The sequence below is a fragment of the Musa acuminata genome, chromosome BXJ3-6, assembly GCF_036884655.1.
Source record: "Musa acuminata AAA Group cultivar baxijiao chromosome BXJ3-6, Cavendish_Baxijiao_AAA, whole genome shotgun sequence".
In the NCBI taxonomy this organism is placed as follows: domain Eukaryota; kingdom Viridiplantae; phylum Streptophyta; class Magnoliopsida; order Zingiberales; family Musaceae; genus Musa; species Musa acuminata.
The window spans coordinates 22050306-22074433 of record NC_088354.1 but is presented as its reverse complement, the minus strand read 5'-3'; the positions used below and the strand labels follow the sequence as shown (position 1 = coordinate 22074433).

At 36.5% G+C, this 24128-nt stretch overlaps 1 protein-coding gene across 4 annotated transcripts in view; it reads right to left on the bottom strand.

Annotated features, from left to right (window-relative positions):
* The window catches only part of LOC103988790 (protein SABRE), an 85595-nt gene that overhangs the window by 18693 nt on the left and 42774 nt on the right, over positions 1-24128 (bottom strand). For all 4 annotated transcript variants that reach the window (XM_009407424.3, XM_065156492.1, XM_009407425.3 and 1 more), the window contains 8 exons: positions 20864-22981; positions 15265-17164; positions 14845-14945; positions 9258-9614; positions 8977-9095; positions 4802-5051; positions 4202-4426; positions 1091-1230 (listed from right to left, as the gene is read on the bottom strand). In XM_009407424.3, coding sequence (XP_009405699.2) covers positions 1091-1230; positions 4202-4426; positions 4802-5051; positions 8977-9095; positions 9258-9614; positions 14845-14945; positions 15265-17164; positions 20864-22981 — 5210 coding nt within the window. The remainder of the gene's footprint in view (positions 1-1090; positions 1231-4201; positions 4427-4801; positions 5052-8976; positions 9096-9257; positions 9615-14844; positions 14946-15264; positions 17165-20863; positions 22982-24128) is intronic.

The following is a 24128-nucleotide window of genomic DNA, read 5'->3' as shown; positions in this document are numbered from 1 at the left end:
GTTCTATGGATATTTTCTTTATTTCTTATTTCTTGGTGTTCTTCTTACATTATCAACTTATTTAAGCATATCACATACTGCATCATGACACTTCCACATACTGGCAGCTCAAGGTTGACACAAGGCATGCTTCCAACAAGGCAATTTTGGTCTAGGAAATATATTTTTTAATTTCTTTGATAGATAAATTATTTCATAGAGGTACTTTTGTTTCCCTTTCATGGCACTAAATTTTGGGTTCATCTAAGTCCAATCACTAAATGCCTATTTTTGGAAGATTAGGGCAATACGTGACCTTTTCTTATTCAACATATCATGTTACATCTGCTACAAATGAGATCATCCTTTATTCTTTACGTGTAACACTAAACATGAATAAAATGGTCAACTTTAGAAAGTTAAGAAATAATACTGCAGTACAAACTGTATTCCCTCTATCTTTATGTTATTTTTCACTAAGATTAGTTGAAAATCATTTCTCAATCATGAAGCTTCTTCTTCCTGTAACTTTTCTTTGGCACTACAAATATGGATTAAATTTAACATAGAATTTTTCACCTATATACACATATACAATGATTCTGTTTATACACATAAAACAAATAAACATATAAACTTATATAGTTCTTCGCATTGGAATTGAATCTATCTTGCGCTGAAGCAACAAGTCATTCATTTCCATCTGCATAGCAAAATTTGATTTTTAGCCTTACAGATATCGACATTATGATTTTCTTTGATAGAAACTGAGGAAGTACAAATCAATAGTGATTAGGTCTTGGTAAATTACATTCTGAGATTTGTATACAATACAGATCCTATAAGATTTCAGCTGGTAGTTAGTGCATGCATCTCAAGATTCCCACATATTCGTTTCATTGTGGCTACAGATTGATCATGAAGAAATAATTATCCAGAAAAATATAACCAGTGGCATATAGATAACGCAACATCAGTGACATGAGATGATTATGCACAAAATATCATAAATCAAGACAGTCTGTAGTATGTACAAGTTATATATAGCGACTACCATGGCCAAAAAACTGTCTTTTAACTAACAGAACATAAGAGAAACAGATGGTCTTACTTTCCCCATTCTGGAGGAGCATTCCAAGCTGATAATAGCATGTCCGACTTGGCATTGGGCAGGCAATTTCTCACAACAAAAGACTTGGTAGTAAATCGAGCAACACCAATATCCTTGTAATCTCGATCAAAATCATATATCTGACATAACATTTGTAAAAGCATTGGATATTATTATATGATGATTAAAAATCACTAGACTTACAAATTATAAGCAAAATAATAACAAAATGTCTCATATTCTTTACAAAATGAATCTAAAACTGCCACAAATATGTTAGGAGCAAATTAATGGATTCTATGATTATACACTATATTGACAAGCTTCAAACAACAATATAATTCACATGAAATAAAGCACAAAAGCTATTTAGGAAAATAATTTTATTCCATTCAATTCTGGTTTTTCAACTCATTAAGACAATAGAGCTGTGATATAGTTGTTGATAATCATTTGGCACACATTGTTTAAGATGCACCCAAAATCCCTTCTGCAATGTTAGTTCTGAACTTCTGATCACCAACTGACTATGCACAGAAAAACCAAGATAAACTGAAGGTCTGGAGTTTGAAGAGTGACAATGATAATATAGATTCTCCTAAGAAAAGATGAGAAGCAAATTATCTATGTATATATATCCATCATCCATCGTCAAGCCTTCTACATGGAAATGCTAGAGTTCTGACTGCTTGTGATTAATAACACAGCTCAAACATCACTTTCTTTAAATGCCCTATGTGTAAAAGTGTCACTAATTTATCAACTTATATTCATAACTGAAAAAAATGAGGTGTGCTATATGACAAATTTAAAATATGAACCTACAAGAGTTGCTCAATTTTTCTGAAACTATACTATCTCAGAAAAGATGCAAATTAACTTATTTTTTCTTGTGGTTGTATTTTTGGTTGAAGATACATAACTCCCCAACACAACATATAAACATGTAACAGAAGGAACTATTAGAAAGACCAATTTCAAAAAAAGAGTGCGGTTGCATAATGAAGTACTGCATGGCCTTTTTGTCATCAGCTAAGCCACAAGATAATAACTAAAAAAGATATACTTGTGATATCATTATTATTTTTTTCTTTTCAGCATTCTGCTGAAGAACTCTAATGGTCCTACCAGACATGCAGCAAAAATTATATAAATTTTTGAAAAGTTGAAAAAGAAGGATTTAGGTGTAGGAAGCCCTATACATTATCCTGCACTTAGTGACATCAGAACGAAGCACATGTGTGAACAAAAAAAAGGGTGAATTTCGAAGCTATCACCAAAGGTATGGTCCAAACTTGAATCCTCCAAGTTATGAGCTCCAAGTTCCATAAGTTTGAAAGGAACTAGCTAACACAAATGACTTGATGGAAGGTCATAAGGATGCAAAACATTATTGTTTTGTAGTATCATATACATAAATCGATATGAGACAAGAAGTATAGCTAATTTTCGGATGAATTATTCATTATATACAATGCTTGTGAAGTCATTTGATGTGTTCACCTTTATAAAATATAGAAGAAAGACAATTAAACTACTTGAAAAATTTGTGGAACATATTTGAGAGAATAATGTTCTTTATCAGATTAAACTTTTTGCCATTATTGTTATAAATTTTGTAATCCTAGTTCTTCTATTCAAGGTTTGCAATACCGAATAATACCGCTTGTACCGAGCGGTATGTACCAGTCCGTCAGCACACCAGTACACAGACCGCCCGCTACCGAGCGGTAGCGTCTATTGAGGTTGTTATCGTCGATGATGACCGAGGGAGAAAAAAGAGGGAGTCAACGGTGACCAAGGGAGAAGGTGAAAGAAGAGGCAGAAGGGGAAGAAAGAAATAGGAAAAATAAAAAGAGAACTTGAGATCAGCACCGCTCTCCTTGTCTGCGACGACTTCTCATCCGTGCGTGGGGAGAAGAGTATCGGCATTGTGAGGCGAAGAGAGGCGACGCCTCAGTGAAAATTTTTTTTTTTCAAGGCGACGTCACCCAAGGCAGCATCGCAATTTTTCTTTTTTTTCTGCAACGTGGCAAACGTTTCCTTTTTTTCTGCGACATCACAATTTTTTTTTTTCTACAAGGTCGCCCAAGAAGAGAGGCGACGTCGCAAAAAAAAAAAGCGACGTCGCAATTTTTTTTTTTTTTTTTGCGACGTCGCCTCAATGACATCGCCCCGTGTGGGGAGAAGAGAGGTATACCGAGCGATTTACCTCTTTTATATATATATATATATATATATATATATATATATATATATATATATATATATATATATATATATATATATATATACCGAGCGAATATCGAAACGCCGGTACGGTACAAAATTTCAAACCTTGCCGCTTGGTATACAGTAGGTATCATACCATACCGAGCATATCTTGAAATTTCAGTATGGTACGAAATTTCAATCCTCGCTTCCATTGCATTTTTGACACTTTCATTAGTAAAATTATTACAAGCATAAAGATCACATTTATATTGAATTCCTTGAGCAAATCAATGTGTCAATTTTGCATTAGACTAGAACATTTTCAAAAATAATTTATGCAATTTTGGGTACCAAACTTGTGTGGGTCCATGACCTATTCAAACATATCATGTGTCCATACTACAGAATTTACCATGTGCTGACCAAGGGGTGTAGGAGGAAGAGGAAGAGAAATGAAGAAGAGGAGTAGGTAAAGAGAAATGAATCAGTGGTTTTTAAAGTTAAAACTAATTTCTGTCTTAAATTCAAACCATACCGTACCGATGCCTAGAGGTTAACAACACTATTTCACAAAATTTCTACCAGGTCCTAAGTTTTTAGCCAGTTTTAACACAAATAAATAAAAGAGAGAGAAGTAAATGGAGGGGACTTAACAAACACAAGATAGCTACAACTTATAGAATCTAACAAGTACAAAATCTATATCATGAGATTAATTTCTAAGTTGCTACCAGACTTTAGATAATTAATCTACAAATTTTCTTGCTGGTTCATTTTTTTCTTGCTATAAATAGCATTTCTTTAGTAAGAAAATAATATATCAAAAATAATAAATATTCATCATTGAAGAAAAATAATCTTTCTATTATTTTCCAGAAAGAATATGCAAAAACATACCATCTCGTTGATTTCAGCTTCAGCAAAAGATTTTCCATCTGCAAGCATAGTCCAGACAACCTTATCGATTCTCATGGAAATTCGCGTAGCATATGATGGGCTTTTGTTCTTTTCTTTCTCCATTAGACGTAGTTGTGCAGCTTTTTGCAAAGCCATCCTCAATGCAGAAGATGCTGTCTTTCTGGACTTCTGTACATTTAATAGCTCTTTCTTCAGTCCTTGCACCTGGTAAAATGATAAATACCGTAGGGTGAAAAGAAAAGAATTAGCTTTGAAACTTTCTATCATGTGGGAGAAGTACCACCAGTTCTGTCAAAAATTCTGTAAGGAGGATGTGCAGGTTTCAGTTATCAACTAGACTGGTACCATGCCAGCATATCAGGCTGTACACCAACCCGTAGATCAACAAAAAGCTAGGGAAGTATACATTCAAGTGCGAGTTCCCGATTGAGCGAACATCATTTTACACTTGAATGGATGTTGTCAGTTAATATCATCCTTGCGGACTAATAAAGGATCTACTTAATGGTAGCCAAAGATATATCAGAAAATAACATAAAAACTTTTAATTCTGGCATCTCATTTGAGCTGAAATCTTACCAGCACTGACTTTCCACCAGTAATCATCCACAAGTCACCACTCTTTTCCTGAGAGCACAGATCAGAATAATAATCTCCCAATAAGGTCCTAATGTCATCAAGTAGAAGCTTCCTCTCTCTTTCTGTTTTTTCAAGGTGGATTTTTGCAAGTTCCACCTCTTCAACGCCATCAGGAACCACCTCGTCAGCTTCTTCCTCAACATCTTCATCATCATCATCAGATGGATAAGAAAGGCTACTTTTACGAGGCCTGGCATGTAGCAAGAGAATAATCAAAATTCAGTAATTTCCTTTCATGTCGAATTCCACTACTATGAACAATATAATCACACTTTCACAACAACCTGAAGAATTTATAAAAGCAAAAGCATAAGAACACATAACAGCATAGACAACTAGAAACATTTAAGGACCTTGGCAGAATACACTAATACAGTAAATTATCCAGTACCACTTATATAATGATTAACTCCAAATAACACCACCTCAAACCAAAAGAATTGGTCATTTCTCACTCTAAATGATAGGCTATGAGAAGAATTTAAAAAAGAAAACTGCAGAAGATACCATGCTCACGTAGTTAAGAGGTCTAGAAAGAAAGATGATTAATGGTAAAGCCATCATACATGTTAATACTCGTGAATGATGCAGAAAGTGTGAAAAGTATAGGAAAACAAAAAAAACAAAAAAGACCATAATAATTTATGCTTTTAATTTTTAACCAACATTTTACAGTAAATTTTGAATAGACAGCTAATTTGGATATATATTAAGATTTTCAAAAATCATGATAAATACAAGAAAAGATGAATTGATAATAAGAAAGAATCATTTCTGAAAACACAAGTTAAATGAAAACTTGGTTTCTCTAGAACAAACTTCAATGCACCTCCAATCAAGTCCAATCTATAATGTTCAAGTAAAGCGTCTAGTATTTAATTCATGATCTTAAGGAAATAAAATTACATACATGCTGCTTTTGCCTAAAAAAATGGTTCCATTCCAAATCATGATTTTCAACTAATAACCGACTTCACAAAATTTTGCAAAAAGCTGTCAAAGATAATATAACCTTAGCTTAAATTTTTTTAAATACTAAATTTCTTCATTCCAATATTAAATAATATAACTATAATCTTTTGTTGTCTTCTAAGCTTCTTGCTGCAGATACTAATTTTAGAAAAAAATGATTGATTACCAACAACATAATCAAGTTGGACTTTATAATCTAAAGGCATTGCTCTACATATTACCAGCACCATCAGTGCCAACTGGCAGATACCATTGTGCCAAGCCAGCATCTGAAAACAAATTAGAAAAAGAAATATTCATATTTTAAAGAAGATTCAATGAATTGGTTAAAGGATTAAAACTGTAGCTTGTTGCCAATCAGGGTTTTGAATACCGGTCCGTATCGACGTAGCGAGCTCTGCTCGATACGGTACGTACCGGTTTATACTATCGGTATGCTAGGGCGTACCGATGGTACACCCTAAAATCTTAAAAATACCTTCACCTACCACGCCAGGGCGTACCGATCGATATGCCTCGATAACGGACAAAATCCGGGGCGGTACCGGTCAAAACACTAGTATTGCCTGGTAGAGGATGGTCCACGTATCGGTAACCTCTCGGACCGGTACGTACCACCCATATTGGGCGGTACACAAAAAAATTGAGAACCCTGTTGCTAATGGCATCCTTTCTTATTCAAGACCTATCACTGGGCCTCATATCCCTAGGCATATGTGCTAGTGATAAAAAGTCCATTATTAGTCACCATCATTTCGGGCTATTAAACAGGACACCCTGATGATAGAAGATGAGATAGCCGACAAAAATCAAGATAGAGATTAGTGACAACCAAGATTGTGACTATTGTAAAAAGGCCACCCTCATATTCATATTGCTCGAGTCAAATAATGTTTTGACATAAAAAATAGCTTGATCCATTTTTCACCAAAGAAACCTTCTCCACTACAATACATTTGCCCGATCCAAGGTGGCATGCACTGTAACCAAAATTATTATCTGAAATATTCTATTTAGCACAGAGCTCTATGTTAGGGATTGAGCTCACTGATGACCAACTTCACTATGATTGCAAGGACAGTAGTTTTAAACCTTAAGGTCACAACAAACTCACAAGATACCTAGTATTTGAGTTTTTAGGACTTTCAAGCTATTTTGTTCTTAGGTACATTTGATGGTTAGAGTTGTCTGCATCTTTTAATGAAAAAGACATTTAATCTCCTCATAATGTGCAAGTTTAATTGGTTTGGAGATGCATGATCAAATATTTTATCCTTACCTGGATTATTAATTCAAATTATCTACATGTTAAGATAAGAATCTAATATCTTATAGTGTCTGTAAGCCAACAATTCAAATGACATATTAACCATCTCAACTAATATTACCTTGAATCTTCATTAAGAATTCTCTTAATTTTCGAAATTTGTTCTGCAATGTCTAGTATATACCTTCTTGTTCCTTGCATCTTATTCTTATTGGCAATAGCTATACCAGACCATCTCAAGTTATAGCTCAATCTTTAACTTCAATTGCTATGTCATCAATTTCTGTTGGTAAAGATAGCAAGTGCATCATCATATTGACAATTGTAAATTGCATCATATATCACAATTTACCAACCAATACCACAACTGTCTAATACCTACCAGTATGAGTGTACAAACAATCAGTATTGAAACATTAATAGTCCTTAGTATTTTTTATTGGTGTATCAAAGCATAACATATAAGTATAAAATAGAATCTCACCATCCTTGGTCTCCCTGATGATGACCTGAAAAAGCTTCTAACTTTTCCTCTACACTCCACATAGCTCCTCACATGGCCACATTGTGCCTTGCAGCACTAACAGAAGGCATGTTGTCTTTTTGTCATGTAATTCTGTCCAGTCCCTAGCAAAATGGCCGTGCTAGGTGACACAGCATGGAATGCAACATTTTGATAGCCAACCAGCACCAATACTGTCACTAGAACTTACGTCCTTGTGCACATGTATCACCCGATGCCCTGTTGGCACATACTTCACTAATGTAAAATTAGTTTGTCGGATTAAGAAGTAGATAGTAGCCCCTTAAAAATATTTTTCCTTCTTATTAGTTGCCAAACTGATTTTGTCTTTGATAAGCCATCCATACAAATTTTAAAGGACCAATTTGATCCAAGATACATGGAGCCAACTTATGTTTCTTCTCATACTAATTGAGAAGCCATCCTTTGAATAAACCTGACACTTTTGGGTGCACATTGTGGTTTCATGATGTCATTAGAGAGGACTTCTTTAGGAATGTGGTCTCTTCCTCCTTTCTCCCTTTTTCTCTCTTGTCTCTCCCATTTCATGGTTTTCTATTCAATTTTTGCAGATTAATCCATGACAACATGATTGTGGACATCATCAAGTCAATAGAAAAATGGCCCATTTAGTATTTTGATAGTTATCCCTTTTCAAGCTTTAGCATCCATATCATTCTACAGTCTTATATGTGTTGCTAACAAGAGGTTGATTCAATAATCAATATATAGTGTAAAGTATAAACACAGTAAAAGCAACCAAGTAATTAGCCTGAAAAATGAGAAGCACAATGAGATTAGGCTTTAGAATGGTGCTTTGGGCATGCATCAAGTTGTTCCATGTAAGGTTTAAGATAGACTTTTAATTAGCTTTTTCTTCTTGAAGCCTTCAAAATGAGGCAGTAAATCTTTAAGGTCAGTTGAACAACACTCTAAGTGAGCTTTCAAAAGTGGGGATTGCTGGATATTAGATGCAATGCTGTTTCAAGTGCTTGTGTCTCTCCAAGTTCTATCCATCATCAAATTTATCAGTTCTTGCTAGTCGTGCTCCAAATCTGACATTAGCTACAAACAAGGTTGAAAAATCTTACAATTCATCTGTTGCTTCTGCAATTCTAAGAAAATGTGAAAAAGCAACACCTCAAACTGAGAAACCAGATCCTAAGCAAATAATGCTTTAGTATTCCCATGTAAGGTTTGCTAACATATTTAATCCATAAGTCTTCAAATTAATCAATTTAAAGTAAATTATTTGATTAAAAAATTTGAACAGTCAAAAAGCAACCAGCAGAAAAATAGAAAGGTCAATTTTTTGATGAATTAAAAAGTTAAATAAAAAGTTCAGAGCGTTACTTTGGAGGCCTGGCAAAAAGAAGATTGCTCAGAACATCCAGCATGACCTGAAACTGGCGTGAAGTCATTGTTGCGGTAATATTAGAAGAGTTGAAGGAGAGTTCTTTAAGCGGCTTCACCTGGATTCCCAATGTCAAGAAGTAAAGCACATGTTTTACAAATTGCAAGCAATAGTTCCCTAAAATTAGTAGCCAGAAAATTTTCAAATGACACATAATAAGGATGATCAATATTCTCATGTACAATTATTTTGGATAATGCTCGATATTGTCATATCTTACTTTCAGATCTGCAGTTCCACCCTTGTGCCTAGTATAGCGAAAGTACATCTCACAAGGCATAAATACCCTTTCTAGTAAAGCACCAGTTCTTTTCACTTTTGGTGAGCTTCGCAGAATCTTAGGTAGCCACTGAAGTCCAGCACCTGGATCAACATCTGTTGGTGCAACATGAGCCTGAACATGTTCAAGCATCACAGAATACTCAGCTCGCTTCCAAGTCATTTCAGGCTGAGATTCTGGAATTTTTACATTGCTAGTTCCAAGGGCTTGTTTGATCATTTCATATCCAACATGAAGAACTGAATGAAATGAACGAGATAAGACACGGCCACTGGCAGCAGCAAGAAGAAATCTACCCTGGAAATCAAGAACCAGAGTGAAGAACATATGCAATTCATTACAAAAGGCACACATTTGTTTATTGCCTTGTCTTGATTATTAATAACTCGAAAAAAAAGGAGAATATTGCTCCTAGAATGAGAATAGAACAGTAAATGTCTCTATGAGTCTGATTCGTAAAACACCCACAGTTAAAAAGGTAGATTTTATAAGTCATCTATGAGCATGAATTATAGGCTAATAATTATAAAATAAAGTAACTGACACATACAAAAGGTTACTACCAAGGTAATAAAGTTTGAGCTGAAGACATAAAAGACTAAGAAAGGAAAAAAGGTGGCAGTCATAGTAATCTAGAGGCAGCATAGTTGAAAAAAGGAGAGAAGAATTATTTGACTTGGTCTTGACATGAAAAAGAATCATAATTGCACATGTAAAGGGGTTGAAAAATATCAAATTGTTAATACCACAAAACAATAGGACACTAAGTACATGGCATTATGGCTATTATTGTAGTCATATAGATAAAATTTGAATGTCAAATAAAATACTAAGAAAAAAAGTTTACTATTAGGAATTATTTAGGATTAGCCAACTTGATGTTAGGAAAATATGGCAAGAGGGCAAACTATTAGGAGAAAAAGTTCAATAAACTGACCTATACCACTCGGGATCATAGAATAAAATAATAAAAGAACAAAATCAATCGTATTGAACTAGCAACGAGATATCTTTTGAACTGGTAAATACTGGTTAGTAAGTACCAGTCCAATTGGTGTTTAAGTCAACATCCCATTATTCCATAAGTTTTTAAAAATTTCATACACACACACACATATATATGGTTTGTCTTACCGATCAATACCGATGTACCGACAAGCTACAGGTATAGCACGTACCAAGTTGTACCAAGTCATACCGAGCATACAAACACATGGTACATGGGACGTATTGATGTACTGCCCATATCAGTCTCCTATTAGACTAGTACATATTGCCCGTACCGAGCGGTACACCATGGTACAACGAACTATGTAAATGTACATATATATGTATATATATATACATGTATGTATATATATATACATGTATATATATATATATATATACATGTATATATATAGACATATATATATATGTGTGTGTGTGTGTGTATGTATATACATATATATATGTATATATATATATGTATATATGTATATATATATATGTATATATGTATATATATATATGTATATATATATATATATAAAGTTATATCTTTTAAAATTTTTGGATACAATCCTTGATAGAATCCTTTGTTGATCTCATGGTAAAATTGCCTCAACATATCTATCGTACAAGGTTGTGAAAGGCAACCATCAGATGCAATTTAGTTTCTTTATCTTCCTAATTTTGTTTGAAGAAACTGCAGTAATACGAGGAATGTTGAATTTCCCATTGGAGGCTTATATTGTTCATCAGATGCAATTTAGTTTCTTACGATGCATTAGTCTGGTGGAAAATTAACATTCTAGGAAGATGGATCAGGAAATATGTCGAGCTATGCAAGAGTGTTAAGCCTTCATTTGTAGCTTTCTATCTACTATTTGTGGGACCTTTTCTCCCCTACTTCTTTCTCTGCTACTCTCATCTCTTTCACTTTTCATTTTTTTCTCTCATACTGCTTATTTCACAACCTTAATAAAATAAGATCATACCCTCGGCCTGTCTTTACCAATTAAGAAAAGAGCATATCAAATGCAAATCAATAGGACTGTTAAGTTACAGCAATTTCAATCTGCATTGGTTTCTGGATTTGGAAAGCTCTTCCATTTGTATTAATTGCAAAAGAAGAAAAAGAACATATCAAATGCAACTTTATGGGGCTAAAGCAATTTCAATCAGCTTAAATTTTTGGATTTGGAAACCTCTTTTATATGTATTTATTATTAAAGAAGCCTCTCACGTGGAGCAACTTGTTTTCAACTTCTAACAAAAATCAAAACACATCATGCTCAACAAAATTAAGAATCTAAGATTACTATTGTCCTGTTTAAACTACGATATCTTTCTCAAAGCATTAGATGGATCAATCAATTTAGTCATCTACCAGGAATGACAAATAGAAGCATAAAGCATTATACACTATCAAATATGTTTGTATGAGAGATCCGAAGACATTAAAAGGAAGTTGCATATTCATTCGAAGTTTGTAACTAACCCTGCAAGGCATGTGTACAACTATGATAATGAATAAGTTTGGACATGCATGTAATATAAGCACTGAAAACTTGCCTTACGTATTAGCAATAATCCAACTAGTATTAGATATGATTATCTAACAAGAATTATCATGTTGTTCGTTAGTGTGCATATTGAACATTAAGCAGCATGATCGGTAAATAAAGGATGACATACAAGGTGCCCACAGAGAATCTTGTATGCCTACCCAGCCCAGAAGTATTGATCCATACAAATATTTGAGAATCGATGAGCAACACAAACACAAATAATCAAAAAAGGGTGGTGTGTACATTCTGTCAGAGATTCTAAGCAATGTATTGTGCTTCACATTAGCAGCCTTGCATGCTAGTTTGACAACGTACAGGACGCCAAAAACGGGCCAATGTAGGCGTGGATCTACCAAGACTACCGAAACTACCATTCAAAAATCATGCTTGAAAGGATTGTCGCAATAGATTCACTTCCACTTAAGTGAATCAATAGGCCTATATCCTGTTGGTAATATAAGAGGGACTGTCCATGTGTTGTGCCCAAATATCTTAAGAATACCAGTTGCACCAAAGAAAACTAGGCTACTCAGTGGAATAAGTGCACTACTAAGATTTTGCCAAAGATGGCATGGGATGAGCTTCTTAACTGAAGAAGCATGTTAGAAAAGAATGTCCCACAGATCCTGCTAGAGTAAGCAGGCATATATCTTGTTGGCAGTAGAGTAGGAGTGTGTGTATGTGTACTGTGATCAAGTTTCTTAAAAATCCTTGTTGCACATAGGAGAATGTGACCATGTACTATGTCCAAGTACTGGCAAATACTTGGGTACATCCATTATTAATATGACAGGACATGAGGTGAAACAATGTCAACCATCACTACCTAGGTTAACTGTGGTCCCTAACAAACAATATCATCACATGAGCATACAAGGAAAGGGAAAGGGAGGGAAGAAAGGAGGGACAGGAAAAAGGGAGCAAGAGGAGGAATGAGGAAGAGAATGCAGAGGAGCAGAAGAGAAGGTGGAGGAGACAGCTGCAGAAGAAGAGTGGTGAAGCAGTGAGGCAGGGACGATGAGACGAGGCGGCAACCGTGGGTGAGGTGATGTTAATGAGGCATCTATGATGAGGCAGTGGAGCAACGATGCTGGTGAGGCAGTGGAGAAGTGATGGCAAAGTGGTGGAACTATGAGAAAATGGAAAGGAGGGAGCAATGACAAGAGAGAAAGGGAGAGAGAGAAGAAAGGAGGGAAAAATGAAGAGAAAATAATAAACAAAGAGCTGTCAGCAATAAAATAAGAAAAATTGAGTACCAGGTAGTATCCTTACCATCAGATTCTCTGATTTTATTCATTAAAACTGGGCGGCAAAACCAGTTTGAAAGGTTTAACAGGTGGTAATCCCTATTTTGGAGCGGATTGGGTATCCTTCATTTCGGTTTTGTAGGGTTACTGGACAGTGACCCTGTTTCAGATTGAACAGAGCGAAATCACACAGTCCGCATCTTATGTTTCAGAATACTGGTATGTATAGACCAGTGATTTAAAAAGCGCTAGGCGCCAAAAGGCGTCAAGGTCCAAAAACGCCCGAGGAGCTAGGCACTCGCCCAAGCGCTCGCCTGAGCAAAACGAGACGCTAAAATATAAAATATATAATATAATTAATAAATATAATTATTTAAAATTTTAAATTAAAATATGCTATTAAATTAAGAAAATCTATTAATAGTATTAAAAATTAATAATTTCAAATAAACCTAACAATATTAACAGTATACAGTATACTGTTAACAGAAGGAGAAGAAGGAAGTGTAAGGGGGTGCTGAGCCTGCTGACTGAGAAAAAAGGAAGCAGCAGCGGCAGCGGAGTGTAAGGAGGCAGCGGCAGCGGCGGGCAGCGACAATGGTGACAGCGGCGAGCAGCAAGAGCGGGAGCGGCGAGCAGCGGGAGGCGCGAGCGACGACAGCGGCAGCGTTTGCGAGCAGCGACAGCAGGAGCAGGAGCGGCGATAGCGACAGCGGCGAGCGGCAACAGCGGCAGCATTTGCGAGCAGCGACAGCGGCAAGCAGCGGGATCGGGATCGGGAGCGGCAACGGCGAGGGTTAGGGTTCGGTTGTCACTTATAGTAGTTTTAGTTGGTTCGATTGAACCAACTAATCATCGGAGACTGAACCAGGACCGAACCAGACCTAAAATCCTGGTTCGGTTGCCTTGGTTAACCCAGGCGCTCGCCCGAAACGCCCAGCGCCTGGGCTCGGGCGAGCGCCCAGGCGACGCCTGTTTGAAGCACGTCGCCTGGGAGGTTAGCGAGGCGCTCGGGCCTCTCCCCGCCTCGCCCGAGCGCCTAGGCGAGCACCCAAGCGCCTTTTTAAATCGCTGGTATAGACTGATCCAATGGCTTTGTAGTACCTTGCTGATACCATAAGAGGCATTCTTTATCCTAACTAGTGATTGAGTTGCACAAAAAGTAATAACAGATATTGGTCACTGGCTTATCAAAGATACGGGTCATGGTCTCATGGATGCATGTTGCTCAAAGAAAAACAATTAGCTTCCGACATCAAGAATGCCATCAGACAAGGAATGCTAGCTAATTGTATTCTTCCTCTTCTTTGGCATGTGGGAGGGCATATCACACCCACTCTCATTTAAGGTAGATACGTATAATCCAATTCTATGACCCATTCAACAAAAGCAAACTCAAGAATACCATTAATTCTATTGCAATCTATAAATAAAATCTTGACAATCTCAGCCCAATTACAGAAGCTGAAGGCATTAATCATAAATATTCTAACCAATGATTAATTTCTCAAACTATCACCAAGTATGATCCAACCAAATCAAATAAGAAAAAAAGGACCACTGTTGACATGCAAACCAGAAAAAAAATTCAACAGATATAGTAACATATACTGTAGAGTATGCTATTAATGCTTGAAAGAAAATCATAAACAGGCCAATTTATGTTTCCAAAATTAAAACAGAATTCCACAAGCTGGTGTTTCAACACACATGGCATAGTTTACTCACATTAGCTTCTTCAGAGTGCAAGTTGAATTGAGGTTGAATGACATTAACCATAAAGTTGCGTTTACCCTTCTCCTCCGAGTCATCAATGTGTCCATGCTTTACTGGTGGATGTTCATTCCAAATAATTAGAAAACCATAAACACTTAATAGAAAGAAAAGATCTATAGGAAAAAAACAGTAATTGTTGCAGATAACTTTGGCAAAATAGAAGCTCTCAATTTAATCTAAAGTCAGAGATGGCATCACAAACATGTCAACAAGACAGTGAGTTTTCACATAAAATGGAAGGTAAAGTTGCAGAGTATGCATAGATCAGTAAAAATTAACTGGCTAAGGAACTTATTAATTTCATTGTTCCCATGTTTAAAGTGGTTGCTCAAAGAGTAAAAAAGTTCAATTACTCTACTCTAATAAACTCACCAACTATATCAGATTGTAAGCATTCAATTTTAGTAGAAGAAGATGCTGATGGATTTGGGTCCAAAATCTCGATTTGTTTGGAAGGAGAATCAGCTAAATGTGTTGCAGAACTGGAGGAGATTAAGTTATCACTGGGAGAAACCTCAGATTCATCCAACTTCTGTTGTTCTTCAGTCAACTTCCTCTGAGCATACTGTCGAGATGGAGAAGGTTTTGGAGGTTCAAAAGCCTTTGATATTCCACCTACCCAAGACCAGACAGCATCTCTGTTTTCTAGTGTCCATAGGAGTTTAAGGCCATATACGAATATCCGTTGGCAATTGTCAGCTATTACAACATTAAATCCATCATCATCACTAGGATCTGATCGTGTGTGATCACTCTCACTACCATTTTCAAACTCAGACCTAACATAGGTCATCTCAAGATTCTTTCTTCCAGCTTCTTGCCATGCCAATAGCCTTGCAGGATCAGCCTTTGGAGCTTGTCTTCGTATTGTGAAGTAATCAGAATATAAAAGAAAACCATCATCCCGACTTCTCTCTGCACAATTATGTTGATAACTGCATTTGTCATTGACTTTACCTGTCGTTACAGTATGCAAAGCTCTCTTATTTGTTTGGATATCCTGAACTGCAGATGAACTACAATCTCTATTCAGATATGCCTTCAGCATATGAAGGTCAAGACCTCGGTAAACAAGATCAAGTGGATCCCGCTTGCAGTCAAAGGTATATCGCTGCTTTCCTCTACTATAATATAATTCATATTTCAATTTTGACATTCTAAAAGTTAAACCAATTGCAGGATCATCATCACCCAAAGGCATATGTTTGATGCAAGTAGGTGTAGCATCAAGACGAAGGAAAAACTCAGTCATAACCTTGTCTAATGACAAGTTTCCAGATCGTGCAGCTCTAGGAATTCCAAAACGTGGCCATCTGGAGAAAGAACGTAATTTGTAAGGAGGGTTGTAATTTAAGTTCCACCATTTGAATACCCACACTAGGTCATGGGCTCCAAGATTCATAAGTGGAAAATCAACAGTCTCTAACTTCTGTGATGTATCATAGATGGCTTGATCCAGTATCAGACTGTCTCCAAATCCAGACGTAGCATTTCCATCTAGCAGAAATGGTCTTAGAGAAAAGTTCCACTTTAAAGAAAGAGAAGTTGAACGAAATGGATCATATACTTTCATCCGAGGTTCACGTTCGTTGGGGAGTGCATGTAAATAATGATTCAGAGGAGTTCCAGACTCGCATTCCCAGTCCAAGATCACCTCAAGAGAGAAAGCAGGGGAGTAAATAAATGGTCTAGAGACACTACGAGGAAGTTTCAAACTGCAACTTTTCAACAAACTCTCTAAACTGCTTATATAAATTCTAAACTCCTTTGCAGAAACAAGAACATGCCCATCAGTTTGCTGGATCTCCATGTAATCAGAAACAATCTGAAGTTTGTCCAACTCCTCATAGGGATTAGTTGTTGCAAGCAAGTTCCATCTAGTCTCATTAAAATTCAAAACAATCTTCCCATGGATGTAGTATCTCATATCATCCCACCATGGCAAGCTACGTTCTCTTTTAGGTGGCTGAGACTCCGGAACAAAATTTGTAGCATGTGGTGCATTTGAAGAATTTCGACCATTTGAATTGGAACTCTGGTTTCTGATGCTAAGATTAGCCCTGCGCAGGGCTACAGTAAATGCATAGCTAATATCAGCAAAAGCTGGCTCATAACCCACACCGAAAGAAATTTCGCCTTTCTGAAAATATATAGGCAAGTCAGAGTACATTTTCATTGGTGGAGTTGTGCCACTGGCTGAACGGAGCATACACACTCTTCGCCATCTACCAACGAATACATCTTGATGTATCTGAGGTTGAAAACAAGTTGCCTATAACCAAAGAGAGAAGAATAATATTAGCATCATCATGTAACTATAAAATGCTACACAGCAGCTCATATAATAAAGATGACAAACTAATTCCAAGTTTGAAAATAAATCCTTCCCACAACAACTAAATGGACAGCCCAGTGCCTGAGGCTTCCATTGATGCAAGGTCTTGGAGGTCAATGCCTTACACCTGTAGGCAGAGAAGCTGTTTCCATCAGTTACCCAGGTCATAAAGGAGCACCATCACTGTGGTGCCAAGGCTTGCTAGCATCCTTAATATTGCTCTTGAATGACCCAATTTTAACCACAAACAATGCAATATGAGATATTGTACAGGATAATAACAAAAAATGGCTTGCACAATAGAGCATTTGAGCTTACCAATTTTAAATTTTTTTTCACAGTAATGTGGGCTAGAAGTGCATAGAAACATATATATCTTTCCTTCGTAAGGAGGAGAAATATTCACTTTCATAGAGTATAAGAAACTATAAAAGACGTTATTTATAAAATGTCATCTAGATTCTCAGCCGGCAAAGGAGACAACAAATTATGTAGCAATGAGCATGAAAAGAGATGAGCATAACTCCAGCAGTACAAAGCTACCAATAATTTCCAAGTTCATATTTCTATTTTGTTCAAATTATATAATGAACATGAAAAGCTTCCTAATGCCAGGCAATTTCAACAGAAACTTACCTAAAATGTTGTCACATGAGTCGCAAGAAAAGTATTTGTAATAGTAAAAAATATCTGAAGCCTATTGACTACTGGATAATAGTAATAAAAATCAGAATCCTATTGACCGCAGGTAGCTGCAGTAATGATATAACTTCAAGTGATCAATTTTAAAAAGAAAATAACATCTTAAGCTAACGAAGCAAACCGATATAAATTTAGAACTAGTATCGACTCACATAAGAAGCCTTCAGATAAGTGGCATCAACTACAAGGGATCTTATGTGCTACCTACCTATACTTTTTCTCTTACATAATAGACAACAAGATACAAACTACTGGAATTGAACCTTTGACGCTTTAGACCAGCCTTTCACGCTCAATTAAGATCAAGTGAAGTATTATGAAATTGCCAAATTACTTCTCCTAATCTCTGTACATTGGTCCTTGCCCAGAAACTAGGAGAAAGAAGTATATTTCCACATAACATACCTAAACAAACAATATATGTTCACCATTTCACGTAACTAAACAAACAAGATAAGTTCACCATTTCACCAAATAGACATCTTCTTTTGCAATCAAGACAGATTTGTGAATGCCCAAGGCTAGAGGTGGAAAACGAAAACACATGCGAATCCAGGGACAATTTTAAAAACTGAAAAGGATAGATTAATAGCATTCTAGTTTGATGGAATAAAACTAACTTATAAAATACACATCAATGATCAAGGATGATCAATCCAGCAAAAGTCCAAGTTCAGCCAGCACAAAGGCTCAAGCCCAATCTTAATTTGAGTTGGAATTGAATCAAGAAGACTTCACTGATTAGAAGTCCCCTGCGTGGGACCAAGAGTTGGAATCCGATTCAGAGTTTTCCAATTAGAAGTCTAGAAGTCTCCTACGTGGGACTAAGAGTTGGACTCCGATTGAGAGTCCTCAAGTTAGGAATCTTTCTCCTCTATAACTATAAGGGGGTTGACAGCCCTAAAAAGGAGGGAAAGGAGAGAGAGGAGACAGCAAGGGAGAAGCCTCAAGAAGCCAAGCTTGCATGCTCAAGTAGTCCCTTTGCAATTACATAACTAGGTATTCCTTTTTCAAGAAGTAATCTAGATCCTTAGTCTCTTTCAATTTTTTCTTCTTCCTCGTCAATCCTCCCACAAAGGGTAAATCTGCTCAAAGGAAGGATTCAATCATCAAATCCTTTCCCCAAAACAAATCAAACCAAGCAAATTGCACCATATAAGATTATATGTCAAGTTGATCAGTGACCTTTTAGTTTTAGTTGGTTGCATACTTTAACCAGTTGCCACCTGAGTAAATTTGTGCATAATGCCTATGAGCAAAAAGCATGCACATGGTTGAAGTGGCTCTCACTTGATATTCAAACCACATTGGGTACACCTCACCTTGCCAAAGCATGTAGGTGAGAAAGGTGCACGCTAGTGATAAAATAAATATCCTACTTGTACAATGAAATTATGAAATATATATTATGTGCCCTCTAGAAAATAAAAAAATAGAAAAAAAAACCCCTTTGACTAGGATCAAATAGGCTTAAGGAAATCAAGTTTTCTCTTAAAAAAGAACACACATGCCATTAAGAGGGAAAGTGAATATCATGCACAAGGGTGAGTGAAGCCTGCCAATGGAAGAAAAAAATAAAAAGTTAAAATCAGGGTTTTTAATTTCGAATAATACCATATGGTATGGACGGTACGTACCGGTCCGACAGCATACCGGTATATCGGACGGTAACGGTCGAAATTTCAACCATTACCACCTGGCATAGCTTGGTAACGGTCGATTTCGACCATTACCACTCGACACAACTCGGTAACGGTCGATTTCGACTGTTACCGATCTGTAACAGTGCTCCAACGGTCAAAATGACCGTTGGAGCCCTTTCTCATGGGTTTTTAAACTCATCTTCTCCCCTATTTCACTCTCACACTCTTAAACTATCTCAAACTCATTTTTTCTCATATTTATATTCTCCTAAACTCTACAAAGCAATGATTTGTGAATTGACAAATTCAAATAATTTTTCTCTAGATATTTTAATATTACAGAAGAGCAATCTGTAACGGACCGAAATATAAACCTTGCACAAGGCTATTCCTCAAAGTCCAAAAAAGATATATGATACTATTTTTACCTAATTTATATTGGTTTTGATAAACTTATACTATTACTATATTTATTTCTAACTTATAAACCCTATCCTAACTTTTTTTTTTATTTTCATGTATTTTCGAAAGATTTTACGCCTAAATTAGGTGTACTGCTCGGTACATAGTACGATCTTGTTAGAAGATCCTCCCCATCTCTCAGCTCTGGTACTGCTCGAAACTCCGGTACAATACGAAATTTCAATCCTTGGTTAAAAGATCCTCCCCATCTCTCAACTAATATGAGCCCTCCTTTTTTTTCTCTTCCCAGTTGCTAATATGATCTTGTTAGAAATTTCTATCTTGATTTCACACCTACACCATCTCATTTAACCCAAATCCACCTCTCCTCTTTGTGCCTCCCTAACTCAAGAGGGACATGGCTCTCCTCTAACTTGATCTCTTTTTCTCCTTGGCTCCTACCTGAACTCCATATATCTCCACTATTACAAGGTCAAGGCTTCTGAAATCCCAGCAACAATAAGGAGATGATGGATTTGTGCATTATTAGAAAAAAAAAAAAAGGAATTGTTTGGTTCTCAAAGAAATATCTGCAAAAGATGGTCAACCGTGGCCAGATTAACTGTTGAGATTTTTTGCCCTTTGAAGTGGATGGCAGACAGATTTTTTTCCCTTTTACCTAGAGAAGTTCTAAGAGGTCACAGATGAATGAAAAAGATAGATAAAGATATAATGTAGACTGCTACAAATGTACTCAGCAGAGAGAAGGTGTTTAGTGTGATTATGTTTAGGGAAGCTGTTAGTACAACAAGCACAGTTAAAAGGAACATATGATGAACACAATAAATATAATGACCAAGAAGCAAGTAAAAAATGAGTTGAGCTCAACCTGTTGAGCAAACACAACACGTCCCTTACATTTCCCAGCAGTGGCAGAAAAGAGAGGCAAAGTATAATCTCTTAGTTGGGCAACCAAAGATCCAGCATTTACATCAACCTCTCTTCCATAGAGACGGGAGAATGGTATATCATTATCTGAGCAGACAGGATCAATCTTCTTTATAAATTGGACCATTCCAGGATCACCACCTTCAATTCTGGTCAAAGTTACATCCAAGTCTGTAGCACAAAGTGATAGAAGTGAAGTTCTACGACTACTTGGTCTGAAACCAGCTTGGAAGCCTCTGTGACATGCGCCAGATCCTTCTGCATGTACTATCTTCTGACATGCCAGATAGTAAGATTTAAATGCCTTCTTATGTATGTCTTCTTGTAATCTTTCAATGGATGAAACATCATTTAAATCAATCTCGACTCCATTATGAACTATTCTTCTTTCAGAATTGAGATCACTCTGATCACTATTCCCCACAATTTTGCTAACAGAAGAGAGAATTTCATCAAGAAACTTCATCCGCACAGCTGACTCACAAACTTCATTTCTTATCAAATGATAATGCTCATCAAGCCAGCCTTGTATTGGTTCTTCTTCAATTTCTGCTGTGAGTTTACGTATGACAAATCGGACAGATCCAAGTTTTTCTGATCTGATCTTTGTTGTCTTTGACTTATCCTTCTTAACAGGGGAAATGTGACTGGTTTTAGAAGCAGTAATAAGCTTCAAGCCCCGGAACATATCCTCGACAGCATCCTCTATAGCACGTAACTGTAACCGATAAGGCATACAAATATGTACATCAAGTCCTTGAATAACCCAATCCCTTGTGATCACAGGTTGTGTCTTTGTATCATATACGTTACTTGGTGGAACTGGGATACATGAGATTTGCATGCGGCTGCTTTTAAAAACCCTAGCGCTATTAAAACTAAGCATAAGACCTTCAAGTAAAACACCTATCCTGGCATTCTCTGAAAAAATAGACTGCACATGGATCACTGTTTCCACGCCATCTGCAACTTCAGCAGACACTCTTAACATCTCAATATCAACAGCAAAAATTGCCTCCCTTTTTTTAGGTTGTTTTTCAGCTCGTACTTGGTTTTTTGTAGCCATTTTTTCTCTTTCCATCTCTTTCAAAGTATCAGTTGACAACTTTACATCGTTGTCATAGTGTTGGAGCTTGCTATTTTGCAACAGGCATCTAACACGAGTAAAAATTTCATATAGTGCTAAGTGTGCATCAGGTTCCCATCTGGCAGTAATATCAGTTACACTAAATAGGGAACAGACAGCAACATCAGTAAGCCCACCAGTTCGCCGCACAAACTTTGCATTTTGCATATCAAACAGTGAAACCTTATTACCAGGTTCATGGTCTTCAGTAAATTCCATATGGAAAGATCTAGCTCTCTCTAATTCCACCTGGGTTGATTCCTTTTCTCTATTCACACATAAACTGAAATGGAAGATGTCCAGAGATGTAGAGAATTTGAGAATCTTGCTCTTATTTGTTAACATTGAAATAATGCTTGCTCTCCGTGGTGTCCCATCAGCAGACACATTTATTAGTACTTCACCACCATGCGAACCAAAATTCACACGCTTTGGGTCGGCAACAATGGTGTCATCAACATTCACCTCACCATGATAACTTATAGAACATTTTTCAAGATTTAGTTTAAATATTGGTGCTCCTTTGGCTGAATTTTTGCCCAAGTGTCCTACATTATACTCTGTAGCTCTTTTACTAGAAGATGAAAAGGACTTAATCAGGCTCCTAAAGGACATTAAATTGTATACAAGAGACTCAACATGCTGAAAGCCAAAATTTATTCCCATACCACTTATATCAATAGAAAATACCAACATCCACCTACTTAGATCTTGCTTTTCTTTAGATTCAATTTCCTTTTGTCCCCAGTCTAGACTCAGCCGTGCAATGTGCACTAAGGAGCCTGAATTAGTATCCACTCCAAACACATTTTCCTTTATACACTCTTGGTATTCATCTTCCATGTGCAAATGTACTTCACCAAGTTCCATATGTATCTGAATCCCCTTACTTGCTATGTTGTTTGCAAACAGATGTGATGACTGTGAGCAACCCTGCGTCATGAATGAATGGTAAAAAAAAAGCATATTAAAGATAAAACTTATAAGAGGTAGGATAACAAGCAATTCAAACAGAAAGCCTGCCCTTGTGCCAGATGACACTAACCAAAAAAATGGCCTAGTCATACACAAGCACAGGTTGGTATGGCAAGTGCTAATACCATTTCAGAACAAAACATTTCAACCTAGCTAAAACGACATGATTGGGTTACAATCCTACTTAAACAAACATCATTCCAAAGCACATGGCATGATATCATGCTGTGCTACTTGTTGCCACATTACAGTGCCAGCTTCCATGGGCTAAACTTGGCCAAGGTGCATATTGGCACATCGGCACATATTGACATACATGATTTTTCCAACCTTTCACCAAGTCACATATTGGCCCAGATTGACAAACAAGATTATTCCAACCTGTGCCACCTGCCAATCGTCACAACAAACCTTGCTCCCAACAACTTGGGCACTATGTAGCAATCAAAACTGACAGCCGAGATAAAAAATAAAGGAAAGAAAGTAGAAATCTAATAGAATATTATAAGGAAAACAAGGTAATGACATGGAACAAAATTATAAGAACTTATCATAATTCATAAGTAAATATGATAGAACTTTCAAGCAACATATAGAAAATACTACAATATGAAAAGATATATATCTAACATTAATCAATGTTCATACAAATAGGTATGATAAGTTACTATTGCCATCCCAAATTGATGGGACTGCCCTGTCCCCATTTTTTACTTAAAAATACCTCATTGGGTCTCTTTTGAGATGTAAAAAAGGGCTAACAAACCCTCTTTTCACTAATAGCAGCCAAGGTTTGCAACTTCGTATACCGGTAATGTACCGGTCATAGCTCAGATCGATAAAGTACCAGTTCGAACATATGCACCAACCTATATACCGAGTCAGTACACCAGTACATACTGAGTTTTGAAATAAGTGTAGAAAATTTTGGAAAGACAGAAAAAAGCAACATCCTGATAAAGAGTCTATACAGTCCATTGAACGATGCCAGTCCTCTACTAGATGGTACAAGCTCTGTATGGGAATATCAGGCAGTATAAATACCAACTTTACCAAACCATAGGGGACGGTACTGCAAACCTTGCTAACAGCTATATTCCCTTCC